General features: G+C 34.7%; 1 protein-coding gene across 15 annotated transcripts in view; it reads left to right on the top strand.

Moving 5' to 3' along the window:
* Positions 1 to 1324: 1324 nt before the first annotated feature.
* The window catches only part of Nhe3 (Na[+]/H[+] hydrogen exchanger 3), a 28732-nt gene continuing 12854 nt past the window's right edge, over positions 1325 to 17202 (top strand). For 6 of the 15 annotated variants that reach the window (XR_006772450.2, XR_006772449.2, XM_045737426.2 and 3 more), the window contains exons 1-12: positions 1325 to 1870; positions 4826 to 4957; positions 6980 to 7062; positions 7246 to 7323; positions 7709 to 7785; positions 8029 to 8229; positions 8443 to 8681; positions 9651 to 9965; positions 10422 to 10575; positions 12414 to 12471; positions 14730 to 14756; positions 16833 to 17045. Coding sequence is in view for 6 of the 15 variants with exons in the window: in XM_045737426.2 (XP_045593382.1) it covers positions 1624 to 1870; positions 4826 to 4957; positions 6980 to 7062; positions 7246 to 7323; positions 7709 to 7785; positions 8029 to 8229; positions 8443 to 8681; positions 9651 to 9965; positions 10422 to 10575; positions 12414 to 12471; positions 14730 to 14756; positions 16833 to 17045 (1824 nt within the window). In the remaining 9 variants the exon portion in view is untranslated. Of the gene's footprint in view, positions 1871 to 4825; positions 4958 to 6979; positions 7063 to 7245; positions 7324 to 7708; positions 7786 to 8028; positions 8230 to 8442; positions 8682 to 9650; positions 9966 to 10421; positions 10576 to 12413; positions 12472 to 14729; positions 14757 to 16832; positions 17068 to 17202 lie in introns of all 15 variants that reach the window. The other 9 variants (XR_006772455.2, XR_006772457.2, XR_006772453.2 and 6 more) reach the window with 3 other exon arrangements.

Raw genomic sequence — 17202 nt, 5'->3', positions numbered from 1 at the left:
CTCCCTGTCTCTGTAGACCCCCATGTCTTCACAACAATATTCTTTTAGGGCTGAGTATTGAGCAGTAGGAACATAAGGCCAAAAATATGTGCATAAATGCAGCTCTCTTTCAGTCACCGTTATAGAATGGACATAAATTCCCTTGAACACGTACAGAAAAGGATGAATACGTTAAATTTATAAATTAGAAACTTCTTTATGAAGAAATTTAAAAAGCTGAATTTACATTCTCTAGAACAGTGATTTCCAAGCAGTGTTCCATGTGGTTCCACGAAAAAAGTACAACTTAGTTGCCATCTATTTCATATAGATTAAAAACTAAAACGTTAAAAGTTTAAATGGTCTATTAATAAGAATATAATGCAACCGCGAATTACGTTATTAAGTTTAAAATAGCAAACCCAAATTTCACATTAAATTTTAAGACAATTATAATAAATTATAATCTTAATAAATTATTATTTATGAATAACATTAATTATAATTCCTCTTCATAACAGAGGAATTATAATTAATTTTATTCTATTGAATTGTATTGTTTTAAATTATGAATGTATTATAAAATAATAAAGTGTAACGTTTTTTGTTAAAAATTTTATGAAAGATATTTACATTAACAGACAATCATTACAAAATATATACACAATTGGGGCAATAGATACGACCCCGACCAGTTAGTGACCCTCCCAATCCCCCCACCAGTCACCCTGCAAAGTTGGGTTAGGCTAGCCCCAAGTGTCTGCCATGCAACCTTGTACACACACATGCTCCCATATAAATATAAATGGGACAATATAACCTTTTGAATATTACTGTATTCTTATTTTATATTTCCCTGAGGACCACTAACACTAGTGGCCTCGACAAGACCCATCTTGACCCAACCCATCTTCTATGTATGTAATTTTACCTGAATAAACATTTGAATTTGAAAGAACAGGAAGCTGCCGGCTTGCCAAAGGTCTCTCCATATGCCATGATAATTAAATATTAATTAAGATTGATTATTATGGGGGGGGGTTATAGTGGTGAATTGTTATGGAGGGTTATTGTGGTAGAGTATTTTTGAGGGTTATTGAGGTGGATTTTTATGAAGGATTATTGTTGTGGCTTATTTTTGGAGGATTTATGTGATGGAGTAATGTGCTATCTCAAACACTATCTCAATCGCAGGACGGTTGATATAGACATTATGTCTGTTAGCTTGCACCAGCAAACTTTGGATGGATTATAAGGATTCTGTAGGGACAACCCTAAATATTGGAGAATTTCCAGAAAAGTCTGCGGGGCGAGTGCTTCATGAGAATGTTATCTGCAGGAAGCCTTGTTTCGTCCCGTGACCGTGAGTGTGAAGAGTCTTCCTCCGTCTATTGGAGCGGTGGCCACGGCCCAACACCACACTCATCCCCAGCCCTCCCCGCTCCACCACACCCTCTCTCTCCCACCACACTATTTTCTCAAGCATCTCCAGCCATTATTGGTGTATATAAGCGCCTTGGGTTAGTTTGGCAGCGTCAGTTGGTTATGGAGTGAGGACGACGTAGGTGACTGGCGATGCTTGGTTGTTTAAGCGTCTAGTTCCCCAGGATTTATTGATCACAATATCAGTTGTAAACATTCGCCATGGCAGGTGGTGGGAGTGGAGGTTTCCTGGCAATTGTCTTGGTGTTTTTCCTTCGCTATGTGACTGCCAAGCCCTCGACCGGTACTGACATCGAGCTGGATGAAAAGTACTTGATCACGCATCGTATTGACAGTCTCAACATTTTGTTATACACCTTTTTGCTCATTTTAACGGTGGTGACAATATGGATCTTCAAATACCGACGTGCACGGTACCTTCACGAGACCGGACTCGCTGTCATATACGGTAAGTGCTAACTGTTTATACTGTGAGAGATGGTGCCAGTCTCTGTACCGTGTGTGTGTGTGTCAAGTAGCAGACTTGGACAAGTGTCTGCTGTATAGGCCATTAATACTCTTTACTTCATCTACTGTTCACAGATTGTTGTTTTAGATTTAGCTACTCAGAACGAAGTGTCCATGTAGCACGGGCTATGGTGAGCCCGTAATTCACAGAGGTTCACAGAGATTGACTTTGATTAAATATTCCACCTTGAGCATTTGGTAGATTACACCCCTGAACTAAAAAGCTTCCTCTTTGCTGTCTTCTCATTATGTAATTTAATTTTGACAAATATATTTGATATTTTTAATTGTATTGAATGAGAGTTAATGATAATCACTTGACCTTTAACTGTCTGTTAAGTGTTTACTAATAATCACTTGTAGGTTTAAAGTGTTAGACTATAGAGGTATAGGAATATATTTGGAGAAGGTAGATTAATTAAAAGGTGTGCTAGTAGGGTCAGAGAATTTTTTATAATTATCAATTTCTTTCTTAAACAAAATCTGGAACCAATACAAAATTGAATACTAAATAACGAATACAAATTGGATTAGTTTTTATTCAGAAAAGACCTAAAGAAATGTTAAAACATAAGAATATAGGAAATTGCATTAAGCTTCTTGGCTCATATGAGGTAAACTCCTATTTACTCCATATTTAATAAATCAATAGAGTCAGGCAGAGTGCCAGAGTTTTGGAAAGTTGCTAATGTGATACCAGTTTTTAAGAAAGGAGATAGATCACTTGCGTCTAACTATCGACCAATTAGCCTAACGTCTATTGTGGGAAAGTTACTCGAATCTATAATAGCAAATAAAATTCGTCTTCATCTTGAAAAACATAAATTAATAATTGAGTCGCAACATGGTTTTATAAATGGCCGTTCATGTTTAACAAATTTGTTATCTTTTTATTCTAGCATTGTTGAGGCAGTTGATAGTGGTAAGGATTGCGATGTTGTATACCTTGACTTTAGCAAAGCTTTTGATACAGTGCCACATGAAAGACTGATTAAAAAAATAGAGTCTCATGGTATTGGGGGTGCTATATTAAGCTGGATTAGGGCATGGCTATACCAAAGGAAACAGAGAGTTAGTATAAATGGAATCAAGTCAGAGTGGGAAAATGTTGTAAGTGGAGTGCCTCAAGGCTCTGTCCTGGGACCTCTGTTGTTTATAATATATATAAATGATTTAGATTCAGGTTTGAGTAGCAACATTTGCAAATTTGCCGATGATACGAAAATCGGTAGGGAAATTAATTCGGAGGAGGACTCACTATCACTTCAAGTTGATCTAGATAGGGTTTTGAAATGGTCAAAGGATTGGCAGATGCAGTTTAATGCTGATAAATGTAAAGTTCTGAGGTTAGGTAATGATGATAGAGTTACAAGATACGAGCTAGATGGTGTTGTGATTGCGAAGTCGGATTGCGAAAGGGATCTGGGAGTTATGATTAGTAAGAATTTAAAACAAAAGGATCAATGCATAAATGTTCGTAATAAGGCAAATCGGACACTTGGATTTATTAATCGCAGCGTTAGTAACAAGACACCTGGTGTGGTTCTCAAGCTATATCTTGCTCTAGTTAGGCCCCATTTAGATTATGCAGTTCAGTTTTGGTCGCCATATTATAGAATGGATATAAATTCACTTGAACGTGTCCAGCGTAGGATGACTAAGTTAATTCCCCAAATTAGAAATCTTTCATATGAAGAAAGATTAACAAAGCTTAAGTTGCATTCACTGGAAAGGCGAAGAGTTAGGGGTGACATGATAGAGGTTTACAAGTGGATGAATGGACATAACCGGGGGGATATTAATAGGGTATTAAAAGTATCAACACAGGACAGAACACGAAACAATGGATATAAATTGGATAAGTTTAGATTTAGGAAAGACTTGGGTAAATACTGGTTCAGTAACAGGGTTGTTGATTTGTGGAACCAATTGCCGCGTAACATTGTGGAGGTGGGGTCCCTCGATTGTTTCAAGCACGGGTTGGACAAGTATATGAGTGGGATTGGGTGGTTATAGAATAGGAGCTGCCTCGTATGGGCCAATAGGCCTTCTGCAGTTACCTTTGTTCTTATGTTCTTATGTTCTTATGTACTCCTATTTACATCCATTCAAAGTCCTTCATATATATGTCTAACATTCCAGAGATCACATATACTATATTATGTTATTCTGTCATTTGTTCTATTAATCTACAGCCCTATTTCTAAATCTGCATTTACCCCAAGTCTTTTCTGATTCTAAACTTATAAAGTTTATATAATTGTTTTTTGTTCCATATGTTTATGTATATTAAAACCCTATTTCTATCCCCCCTTTTGTATACCCCTTTCATGCATTTGTGTAAATCAATTGTCATGATCTATTCTTCATCTATCCAGGGAATGTAAATAAATCTCTTCATAAGAAAGGGTTCTAATTCTTGGGATAAGCTGTCTTCCATTTCTGCACACAAAAAGTAAATTAATGTCCACTACTATGTTGGTCTAAAACTGATTTGCATAATATAAATGTTTTGTTCCTTTGACATTACCTGGTACCATTTCTTTGTACTTAGAACAATGGAGTTCAAAGTATGCATAGTTGATTTCTACAGTTTTTGTGGTAACTGTTTTATAGAGGTTCTTTCTAATTTTAACCTACAGTATTTCCAACAAACTTGTACAGTACACTACTTTTCAATCCACGTTTAACTGGAGAACCTTGTTACGTTTATTGATATCAATCTGATGTACTTCTCAATTATTTATTGGTAATTTAGTTTTCAATATTTGTTATTTAGTTACAAATATTGTTTTCATTTTACTGGACTGTACAAGGAATATTGTCTAGTTCTTTGTTGAGAGACATGATTGCATAGGATGCTTGTCATTTACATTTTTTTTTATACTGTATACAGGATTAATAGTGGGAGCCATATTGAGGTACAGTGGAGACAGTACTTCACTAACTCACATGAGAGTAGTACCAGAGGACACTGCATACAATGACAATGTACCACCCGACTCGCTGTGGCTAAAGTATAATCGGGGTAAGTTGTACATTCTGGACTCCAGAGGTTTATTATTTGTGATTTTGGTACAATACTTCATATTGTATGGTACTGTACCTAGACTTACTAATGTTGAAGGATGTTTAGAAAGTTACTAAAAGTTTTGCTATATTCCTCGGACATTATGCCCCAGACAAAATTTATTGTCAGGTGCATGATGAATGGATTCAGCCGAGTTATTAAGCCTGGGTATTAAATATAGCTTGGACAGCATATAATCTGCCCCATCTGTTGAAAGCAAGCATTATTTATTATAAAATTTAATTTGCTGAATGCATGTGGATAAGAAAAGGTTTGCCTTGTATGGGTTAATTATAAAGTAGACCAGTTTTTGTAAGCAGCTAATTTAAATAAACAGCTAATTTAGCTAATTTAAATAAACAAAACAAAGAACTAATTCAGAGTAACAAATGTCAGTATAAAATTTAGACCACTGCCACAAATGGCTCAGCTGATTGGTGCTGGGATTGGTTCCGAGTCAGGTAAGACATTAGTGCATGTTTCCTTGAACCTACTGCCTCTGTTCACTTGACAATAGTTATTTACAATGGAAGTTTTATGCATTTGTTTACTTAAAAGATTGAACCTGACAATAACTTGGGTTGGGGTGTTGCATTGCAAATTGTATTAACATGCTAATTCCCTCTTTTATGGGGTGAAGAGGTGTTGGCACTCTAAATTTTGTCTGGAAAATGTTCTAGTAATTTTTATTTATTTTTTATTGTGAAAGGTTGTGGTTTATGACTGACTTTGCAAAGCAACATGTGCAGTACACATACTGCATTTGCCAGAATAACTACTATATAATTTTGCGATGATGGGAGGATATATGATAAATAACTGTTCTTTTCCAACAAAAGAACAAGTTTATATATATCTCTCCATGAAAGTGGGAAATGGGGCAATATGATAATTTTTTAACTTAATGCCTAAATTAATTTACAATACAGTGGAACCTCGGTTTTCGAATGCCCGTTTAAAATTTTATGGTTCTCGAGCTCAATTTCTTCAAAACTTTTGACATGGTACTTGTAGTTTGCCTCGAGTTTGTTGATATACTGTACTGTATGTATGGGCCGACTGAGCACATGGCGCGTTAAGTTTACCAGTGTCTCCTGCCTAGTGATGATTGAACTTGAATTCTTTTTTGAAGAATTTAATTGTTTTTGTGCTATTTTGCTTTCTGAACATAAAAGTTCTTGTTATATATTGCACCATGGATTCCAAGAAAGTCGGTGGTAAAGTTCAACCTAAGAAAATAGTTGAGGATGACAATAGAGGAAAAAAGAGAGATCATTCATAGTGAGACAATGTGATGTCTCGCTACAGACAAGTGTTAAAACGTAGGGAAAAACAAGTGTCTATAGATAGATTCTTAGGAAGACAAGCAAGCAGTGACCCACAACCAGGTCCTAGTGGTATACCTGCAAAACATGAGAGAGAGAGTACCTCAGAAATGTCATCACTGCCTGATGTTATAATGGAAGGAGACTCCCCTTCCAAACACTAATACCTCCCCTACTCACTGTCTTCCATACACCAACAAGTCCTCCAAAAAGATAAGGTACCTATGAGTAGTTTTCTGTATAAAATGTATTTTTTAGTTAATACTTTTGGGGGCGTGGAACAGATTAATTCAATTTACATTATTTCTTATAGGAAAATGTTGCGGTATTCGAATAGTCTCTGGTAATGGATTAATTCGAGGAGGTACCCCTGTATATGACCTTTAAAGAAGTGTTTTAAATTAACAAAATTATGGTTACAGTATATTTTTTGCTGCATGTACTTAATACAAAATTAATTTATCTTTAAAATACTGTACTTTAAAGGCATTTATTATATACTGAAATACTGTATTTTCTATTTGGTGGTATTAATTTTGTTTATTCTATATTTAAATACTGTACTGTATGGGCCGACCGAGCTGTGGTATTCCAGTTAAAGTGAGATTAATAATGTTTCGGTGTCTGAACTAACAGGTGGTGGTTCTAATTACAGGTAATGCTAGCTTGGGCAGAATATACGCTTACTCTTTTAAAGGCGAGATTCCAGAGGCATTGGAAAATGAAATTGTTCAAAAGGTACGTCAGATATCATGCCAAAATAATGTTTGTTACACATTTTAAAGGTAATGAAGCTGATTCACATTAATATTAATAACTATTATTAATTTACTTCATTTAGGTATACAGTATTAAGATTATTTCCATAGCCTGTGTTGTGTTTGCTCATACAGTATATGTTGTATTATTTTTGTCTTGAAGGCTACTTTTGATCCAGAGATCTTCTTCAACATTCTGCTGCCACCCATAATCTTCAGTGCAGGCTACAGTCTTAAGAGGGTAAAATATGCTTTCATTTTCTCTGTTGGGGTACAGTTATTGAATATTATTTAAAATGTGAGGAAAATCTATCCAAAAATATTTAATTTCTTGTAAAATATAACATTGGTTTATTAACACAATTACATGTGAACTAAAAAAATTAATGATCAGGTGCAGATATTGCTAAACATTATGTTAATCTGCCTGTACCGGAGTGGTAAAGGTGATCGTAAAACATGTCCTGGAGACTTTCAATATTTCATTATTTCCATTATGTCTGCATCTGATTACACAGTTTCCTATTCAATAAAATGATTTATTTCAACTGATCAACTGATTGCTTATATAAAATATTCTGCAATCATTGAGATACAGTAATTTGATGTGCTATTTTTAATTTCAGAAACATTTCTTTAAGAATCTTGGTGCCATCTTCACATTTGCATTCCTTGGAACAACTATATCTACTTTTGTTGTTGGGTAAGCCTCTTGCATTTCGTTCCTTTGCATTTGTGTTTCAAATTTGACGTTGACCCATTAGCATTTAGAATCTATTGCCTTGAGTGATTGCAGTGTTGATAATATAACTTTAGTATTTAGTTGAATTAAAATGAGCTCATTTAATTTTCTTGCTATCCTCCCCCTTTTTATAAATTTATTAAATGCACATTCTTGCCATACATAATTTGTTAATAATTGTTTTTAAAACTTGCAATGTTTCAGTGGTTTGGTATATGGTTTCCTGTGGCTTATCAGTTCTTCCATCACCTTCATCGACTGCCTGCTGTTTGGCGCACTTATCTCTGCAACAGATCCAGTCACAATTTTGGCTATTTTCTCCGATCTTCATGTTGATGTGAACCTGTATGCTCTTGTATTTGGTGAAAGTGTCTTAAATGATGCAGTGGCAATCGTGTTATCCAGGTTTGTATGAAGTGATAATTAATGCCTTTATTTTGCCTTTAAAAATTTGAAGCTAATGCTGATATTCATTCATAATGCCTTCAACAGTTTTAAAGCATCACCCTAAAGGTTTAGGTTGCATCTATTGTTATAATGGAAGAAGAAATGGGAAGTGTATACAATATTAATTTTTATTCGGCATTAATAATAATAAATCTCTCTCATCCTGAACAGTGCCATAGAAAGTTACGGGAGTGACACTGGAGGCTTTGAGACTTCTGCATTCTTTTTGGCAATACTCAATTTTCTGTGGATCTTCAGTATGTCCTTCCTCATAGGCTCAGTTATGGGTTGCCTCACTGCGATACTCACAAAATTCACCCGCCTGAAAGACTTTCCTCTACTGGAGACTGCTTTATTTGTTCTCATGTCATACTCAACATTCCTGATGGCAGAGGCTGCAGATCTAACAGGTAAAGTTTTCCTTTAATCTATATGCTGAAGTTGGTCAAATTGGAAGCAGATACTCTGTAAGAAAGGATAAATTAGGATGTAGGTGAGGTGCCAATGGAATGCTACAAAAATCTTTAGCAAGATATGTCCTGTTCCTTGTGTATGTGACCAAAGAAGTGGATTTCTCTGCAGCCAATGCTGAACTAACTTCATGACTTCAACCTAAGTAAATGCTACATAATCAGCATACTGAAAGGCCTATTACACAAAATAGGGAAATACAGCTTCTAGAACAAGAAAAGTATCTAAGGGTAGACATCCTTGTCTCTAGAGGTATATATTAAGATAATCACATTCAGTAACATTCAATCATTGCATACGTATGAGCAGCTTTCAGAATTTTGACAATGAAGTATTGTAAGCTTGAGAGTATGCATCCCTTTTTAAAATGAACAGATGTTTGGAGTACAGGAAAATGTTAAAGAGGAAACATCATTGAAATAATTAAATATTAAATTAATTGGAATAAATAAATTATTTGTATATGTGGAAATTGTCCGTAAGAGGGTGGGTGACAGTAAATATAATTTTGTCCATGTACACTCTGATGTGTCCAACTGGAAGACGCCTCTGAAATATATGGTGACATTAATAATAATGAATAAAACACTGGTAATTGCAATGATTTAAACACTGGTAATTGATTATTCAATTAATTTTGCTCTTATTTTATATTTGTGTTCTGTTAATTTTTTTAATGAATACTGTATTCTCAAAAACATCTGTAATTAATCATTTAGTGAATTATTACAAAGATAATTGTTTATATTCTCAGAGGACACACTTTTATACTGTATTTGGGTAAATGATAGAATAGTGGAAAGATATTCATTATTATTATATATATTTTCTTTTAAGAATTGACCACATTTAATATTACATTATTTGGTGCTGCCCGTTATTATTCCTCATTTTTCTTTTCTTTTCAGGAATTGTTGCAGTTCTATTCTGTGGTATTTGTCAAGCGCACTACACATACAACAATCTCTCAGTGGAGAGTCGTGTAGCTACCAAAACGCTTTTTGAATTACTCAACTTCTTGTCGGAAAATTTCATCTTCTCTTACATTGGTGTCTCAATGTTTACCTTCGACCATCACAAGTGGGAACCAGGATTCATTTGCATTGCATTTTTGGCCGTCATCGCAGGAAGATTCTTAAATATTTACCCGCTCTCCTGCTTGCTCAATATTGGACGCCGCCCTAAGATTCCTGTCAAATTCATGAACATGCTGTTCTTCTCAGGTACATAGAGTACATGCATGCATGCGTACATTTATTATTTCATTTCTCACTTTCATAGTGGGAAGTCACCACATATGTCCTTCGGGTAAATAATATCAATATCAACTTTTAATATTTCGGCAAAGAATTCAGGGGAATTATTTCAAAATTGCAAGACAGTACATAAACAAAGGCATGGACACATGTGGGGAATATAATAAATCTTTTAAAACTTGTCAGGGTGTCACATGCTAATTATTTAAACATAGGTTACATTTGTGTACTACTTAGTGTAAACAATGGGGTTATTTTCAATGGATTTGGAAGCGAGACTAAATTTTGATGTAAATTATTGAGTATATAGAGTACTTTTATTCAGTCAATATGAATGTTATTTAAGTTTATAGAGCAACAAGATATTAATATAAAAGAAAAGCTGCAGAATGTCCTTTATGATCTTAAATCATTTTTTTCCAGGTCTAAGAGGAGCTATTGCCTTTGCTCTGGCAATCCGCAACACAAGCAGTGATGCACGAAAGTCCATCTTGACAACGACATCTCTCATTGTAATAGTTACTGTAATTTTGTGTGGTGGACTTACCACACAAGTCTTGTCATGGCTAGGAATACCGTAAGTAGATAGTACAAATATTTTCATTTCTGTTTGAATAAGGGAACACCAGGCTAGGAGAGACAACAGAAACAAAAATTACTTGGCAAAGAATCTGTTTCATAAAGGCTTTTCCTTGTCTGATGTTTCTTTAGGTATTTGATACCGAGATCAAAATCATTATTGCAGTGTTAAGATAATGAAGGTTATTTTGACAATTACTGCCTAGGAATGATCATTTTCATTATTACCCCATTTCTTTCTGTCATTGTGTTGGTAGGAAAATGGTGGGCAGTACTATATAAGAAAAGTATATTAAATATTACACTAGAGTGAAACAATATGTGAAAGAAATTAGGAAGTGGGGAGGTGCTTACCTATCAGTAACTGCAGGGGAGTGAGCTCTAGTTCTTTATTCCCTGCCTTCTGGTCGTTTATACTTTGCTTGCTAATTACCTCTCTCAATCTTAAAGCTTTCATCATAATTTTTTCTTTAAGTTGTGGATGGAATTGTTTTCAATAACCTCTTCCTTAATACATTTCACTTGACAACTACCTATATAGGGTATGAGAATTTCTTTACACTTCTACAACTTAATTGCATATCCAGCTTCTACCAGTGTCCTTTTGTCCTACCTCCTTCTAACTTAAATAGTCTTGCTTTATCTGCAGTATCTATTCTCAAGATCTTGTATATAGTGATCATGTCCCCTCTTCTCTTCTATAATGTTGCGGCAATACATTTGACCATCTTGCCCGTCTTGTCTTCTATAAATGTCATCGAACTGTCTGGCTAATCGGGAACTTGCTTCCTCTTAATTATTAAGTTTATCATGTTCTACAACCCTCTTGGTAATTATTTTCTCCGGTACTTTATAAAGTTGCTGGTTATCCACACCTTTCTTTAATATTGTCACTGCATTTGTAGTTTTTCATATAGTCAGGAGCTATACCTTCACCATTAGATTCTACTTAATGGGTTATATAGTATCTCAACTGTCTTGACCACAATTGGTCTGGCCTTACAACCTTGCTTACATGAAGTTTTGTTGACTAATTTTGTAAACTTCTATAATGTTGGCTCAATGTATCCTCTACTCTGTAGTTGTCTGTACCACTCAAATTTAGTTTTGAAGACTTCTTGGTACCTTTCATTTAACTCCTCACAGACTTCATTGTCACTTTCCAAGAGGCAGCACTTCTTATAACCTGATAATCTGTTTCTTTATTGTTGTCTTGTATGTCTGTGCATGTCATTCTCAAACAATCTTTCTTCCTCCAACCCTATTACCGACTTACTTTTTGTCTTAAATGTATTTCTATATCCGATTAGTAATACATTGCCATACTATCTTGTTCGTGCCTAGTTTAACTATTGTCTTAATTTAGCTGCTATATTGTAGTAATAGGTTTATAATGATTTGGGCCCCCCAAAATTATAATCCTTGTTCCAAAACCCCCCCCCGTGGCTCTCCTAATGGTTCTGTACATGCTGTCAGACCTGGATTGAGGGTTTGTAGGCCTCTAGATATCCTGATGTACTGTCAAGTTCCTTATTTTACCCTAACGACCTTCAAATATTCTACCACCTTTATGACATTTATTCATATATGATTTAGTCCCTTGAGACTTGTACTTACTCATAGTTAGTTTCAGGCAAGTCAGTTTAAAGAATGTCTTAACTACCACCCAAAAAGATACTAAATTAGCATTTATAATAACTTGTGACTGCAATTTCTCTCTCTGGTCAAATTTATAAATTTTATAATTTACCTAGTTGGAACATAGAAGTTAATAGACCATACCACATTGCTTACGTTCTATCTATACTGATGAGAGTAATGGTATTTTTCATGCAGTGTTGATGTTGAGGATGACGAGACCCATCATCTGAACCAGTTCCAGCCCATCAGAAATGTAAGTCAAAGGCATCTGGCATGTTGGGGGCATTTTAGTGCATTGAAGTATTTTATAGTTAAATACCTGCCCAATGTTTCTGTGTGATCTGGATAATTTTCTCTTTCTCTTTTAGCTGCATATTTAGGAATTAGTTTGTGCAGAGGTACATGATAACTACAGTACACTCCTGGTTTTATGTGCAGATGCATTTCCATATATCTTATGTTAAGCAGTTTTTGCAGTAGTGTTTTGTCAATCCGTTGAACAAACATTTTATTACTTTAAATAATATATAGTGTAATGTATTCAGTAAAATTTAGAGGCTTATTAATGCAATACATTGCTACTTAGATTATTTTGGTATAAAAGTCTCAATTTTATTGAAAACAGTTAAATTTTGGCCAAAATTTTGAAACAAAAATGATTTTTGTACTGACTACTAGTATCATCACACAATTTGCATACGGTTGATTCAGACAATTTTAAAAACATTAATAGTTACAATTTTTACTTCATATAGATTCAGTTTGTTAAATCCCCATGTGCTAGGCCAGGAGTTTACTGTATTACATACTGTTGATTCTGCATTATGCATTGATGCTAGCAAGAGATGGCATAATAGACTTGAGCATGCAAGACACAGCTAGTGTTTCTTACTCTGCACAATTACTCCAAAACAAAAATTATTTTAAAGCACTTATTATTTTTTGTGCCCAAATTAAAATATACAACTTAAAACTCTTGAAGAACAAATAAGTAACAATTTTAACGTTACTGAAAATCTGAAGAGGCACATTACAAATTTTATAACGTCCTTACTATGCACTGTCATTTCATCCATCTGCACAAATTATTCTTGACCTAATGATCATAACTAAAGAGGAACTCCATCCTTAAGGTGCACCAAGAACTATGTTTGCAAAAATATCTGTGCATTGCGTTGTATGCAATTTGTACGAAGGGGGGTGTGTTGACACTTGCACGTGTGTGTGTGTATTATTTATTTGGCTTAGTGAGGGATTACATTCAAATATGTAATGGCCAAATCACTTACATCTATTCATTCATTAAATTCAACATAAGATACATTATCTCGACTGACAATGAAAACAAATTTTGTAATGCTATTCTGTACTTAAATATTACTGTAAAGCTTTATGAGCCAAAGTGAATTTCTAACTTAAAATTTTGGTTAAAACAGATGCACCAAATTAATTAAAATATCTCTTCACTTGTGTCATTAAGTGTCTTGTGGTAGTAAATCAAAATAAAAAAGGATTGGTCGGAAAACGATTTTCTAATTATGATGCAAAAACAAACTAAACTAACCTAATCTTCTTAGGCCTGCTATCTGAGACCTAATATAGTACATACGGTATGTGTGCTATACTAGGCCTAGGAATACTTAAATTTGTTTTTAGCTTAATTTTTTCGGACTATAAAGTAAATACAGTAGTACAAAATTCTGTTATCTAATTGCTTAGTACATCAATGTTTGTACTATTGTGCACATAGTTACAAAAAGTACTCTATAAACAGGAGGAGTGGTTGACGTTTCCACACTGTCTTTTGGACTCTCCTGGATGGACTCTCCTGGGTTATCAAGGTCTGACTATGTGCTTAGGACAAGGCTTACATCTCGGCAGCTAATAGGTATTAACTGTTGAGATGTAAGTCTCGTCCTAAGCACATACTCAGACCTTGATAAAACACTCGAGAGAGTGCGAAAGACGTAAATCTTTACAAAAAATAAACGAATATATATGTGTGGGTTTTTATCCATTCAGTTCTTTGAATTTGGTTAAGGTTGCACTTAACCTGGGGGGAAAGAGAGGGTGAGGTGTTGATGGGTGTTATTTTTAAAGTTTCTTTATTCGTGCTAGTTTGTCATTTTTTATGAATTGGTGCTCCTGTTTTTAATCCATTGATCTGTGACATAATAACACTGGCGGTAAAGCCAAATTCTTATACAGTACCCTCCACACGTGGCACACTGTGGTCCATGTACAAATCTTATGTCAGTCTACCAAGACACATAGTGTTGTTGCAAGAGTTAAGCACTTGTATAACTAATGAAGTATGTAACTTCACAGGTCTTGGTGGGTTGATTTCAGAGTGTACATAATTGAATCACATTATATAGTTTGCTTCTCCCTTCATTAGTGCAAAATTATTAATAAGTTTTGCAGCTTGTCACTTGGCTTTCGTATTATTTTTGTTGTATGATATTATTTTCATTAAAGGCCATCAAAACTTCTTTTGTTTTGATGTTTCAGGATTACAAAAGCATTGAAGGGTCCTGGGTACGTAACCTTTTAGTTTTCTCTTTATTGCATGGGGTATGGACTTTAGATTATAGGTATCTTCATCTAATAGGTGTTTCTGGAATCACTGCAATCTGTAATTTTGTAAAAACTGCTTCATTTTCATTGCCATGCTGCACTGTATTGTGCTTGTTGCCAGTGTCTGTCCCGTCTCGTCTCTCAATATGTAATATATTGTGTTCTTAGCCCTTGAAAATAGCTTCAGATAAATGACTTTTTGGTGAGAAAAGAAATGGAAGTAGTAGTAATAGCAAATTAATTTAATCATAGTACAGTGTGTTTTTTAAGTCAAGGGTTGCCACGTGTGGAGTGATTGGTTAGGTTTTTTATTAGCTATATGGAAAAATAAGCATGCTGAGTGTAGATAAATTTTAAATGAGGATTATTTTCACTTTATGCCTCTTGTTTAGCCTTGCCCATTGAGTATTAGTCTCTTTAACTAAAGGACTCTTCACATGTAATTTATATCCATTTCATATTTGAATAATTAATTCAATTTTTTTTATTTTGCTACAAATCATTTGGTTGAAAGATTTTACGTGTAAATATCTGTGCATTTATTTTTTGTTAGTGAAAAGTATTATAATTGTGAGTTGGAACTGCAGTTTTAGAAATCTAGTGAAATATAAATTTAATAGTTGCTTAAGTTGAGGAGAGGTTGTGGGGGAGGCAGAATGTTGTTACCTCGTCAGCATGTGAGGTCTCCACTACAGAACTACATATAGAGTACACTGTGTAACTCGAATTAAAATATGGATGCGTAATGTTATCTAATACAAAGAATAAGTGACGCTAATGTGACTTAAAAGTGATAACCCCAACCCACACATACGAGAGGAGAAGAAAGGAGAGTGACAACATTTCTGTCCATCCTGGACCCTTATCAAGTAGTCACTTCTCTTCTTCGTGTGTGTTGGCTGGGTAATAATAATATCTATGGTAAGTGAAGCTTGCAAGCTTGATGCATGAATTGCTCCTTGGCTTGTAAACCAACTGCCACGTGACAGGCAAATGACTGGGATGGCACCAGCAACACTCGGGGGTAAGTGATCCCTGGAAGGCATCACTTAACAACAATTGGTGATTGTATCACTTTTCCAGAGTTCATTTGCCAGAAATATAATATTTTTTACCAGTCTTAACACCTTTGCGGCAAATATTCTTGCTGCATATTCTTATATTAAGTTTTACTTAATATATTATATTAAGTTCTTATATTGCATCAATTTAAAATAGACCTTAGTTACTGTAAATCATCAATTATATATATATTGTCTACCATATTAATATATTTATGTAATACTAGTATTGGTATTAGATTCACTTTGTAACTAGTAAAACATTCATCATTAAGAATTTCATTCATCACATGTTTATTTTCGTGATTTACACACATCATTAAGAATATATATTTGTACATGGATTTAATACAAAAAATACAAAATTAGTCGAAGTATTGTAGTGCAGTAGTTGGGAATATGAAAATTGTAATTTAGTCTGTTTGGTGGACTTAGAGCTAAAACATTTAATACATTTGGGAAGCAATGTTGTTCATTGTAAGCAATTGTTCAGTGCTGTATATTGATGTTTGTGAATACAGTAGTAGTAGTTGTAGTACCACTGTTGGAGTAGCAGCGGCAGCTTACAAACAGGAATCATTACTGTAATGTTTCTTATAACCCAGTGATTACAATTTATTCCAGAGGCCCATTTATTCCAATTAGTGATTGCTTTCACTGTATTGATTGTGCTGAGGCAAATTTGAGTGTGGGAGATATAGGGTGGCTATAGCAGTATTATCGTTGAGAGGGTACATAGATATTGTTATAGCCATTGACATGGATATGATTAATAATGATGTATTTATTTGCTGTGTGAGAGGGTTGAGAGTTTGATATATTAAGTTAATTAATCCATTTTAAAATTTCAACATATCTATTGTATGCATCTATTTCATACACATCGTGCACATCTATTGCAATATAACTGCACATGTACCTTTCATCACTCTGAATTGTTTTTTGTTCAGTTCTTTTAAAGTGTTGGGTGTTACAGGGTGCTGGTGGAGAAGAGGGAGAGGAGTGTGGGACAGACTGCAACAATGTGGGCAAGTTTGAGAAAGCTTGGCTCTTCCGCATTTGGGCCAAGTTTGATGTGAAGTTCATGAAGCCTTTCCTAACCAACAGTAGACCCACCCTTTTGGACACAACACCGCTGTGTTGTGCTCCACTAGCAAGACTACTTACAACCACAGAACAGCTCACACAGGTACCAGCGTTATGGCCAGCAGGTGAAATACAGTTTGTCTTACTGTGTTTGATTAAAAGTTGAAGAATGAGTGTTAATAATGTTTACATTAGTTTGGCATTAGGAGAGTTGATACTCTACATGCCTGGTGTGAGTGCCGTGTGTGTGACATGTGAGA

This window comes from Procambarus clarkii, chromosome 28, assembly GCF_040958095.1.
Source record: "Procambarus clarkii isolate CNS0578487 chromosome 28, FALCON_Pclarkii_2.0, whole genome shotgun sequence".
Lineage (NCBI taxonomy): Eukaryota > Metazoa > Arthropoda > Malacostraca > Decapoda > Cambaridae > Procambarus > Procambarus clarkii.
This window is presented reverse-complemented; position numbering and strand designations above follow the sequence as displayed.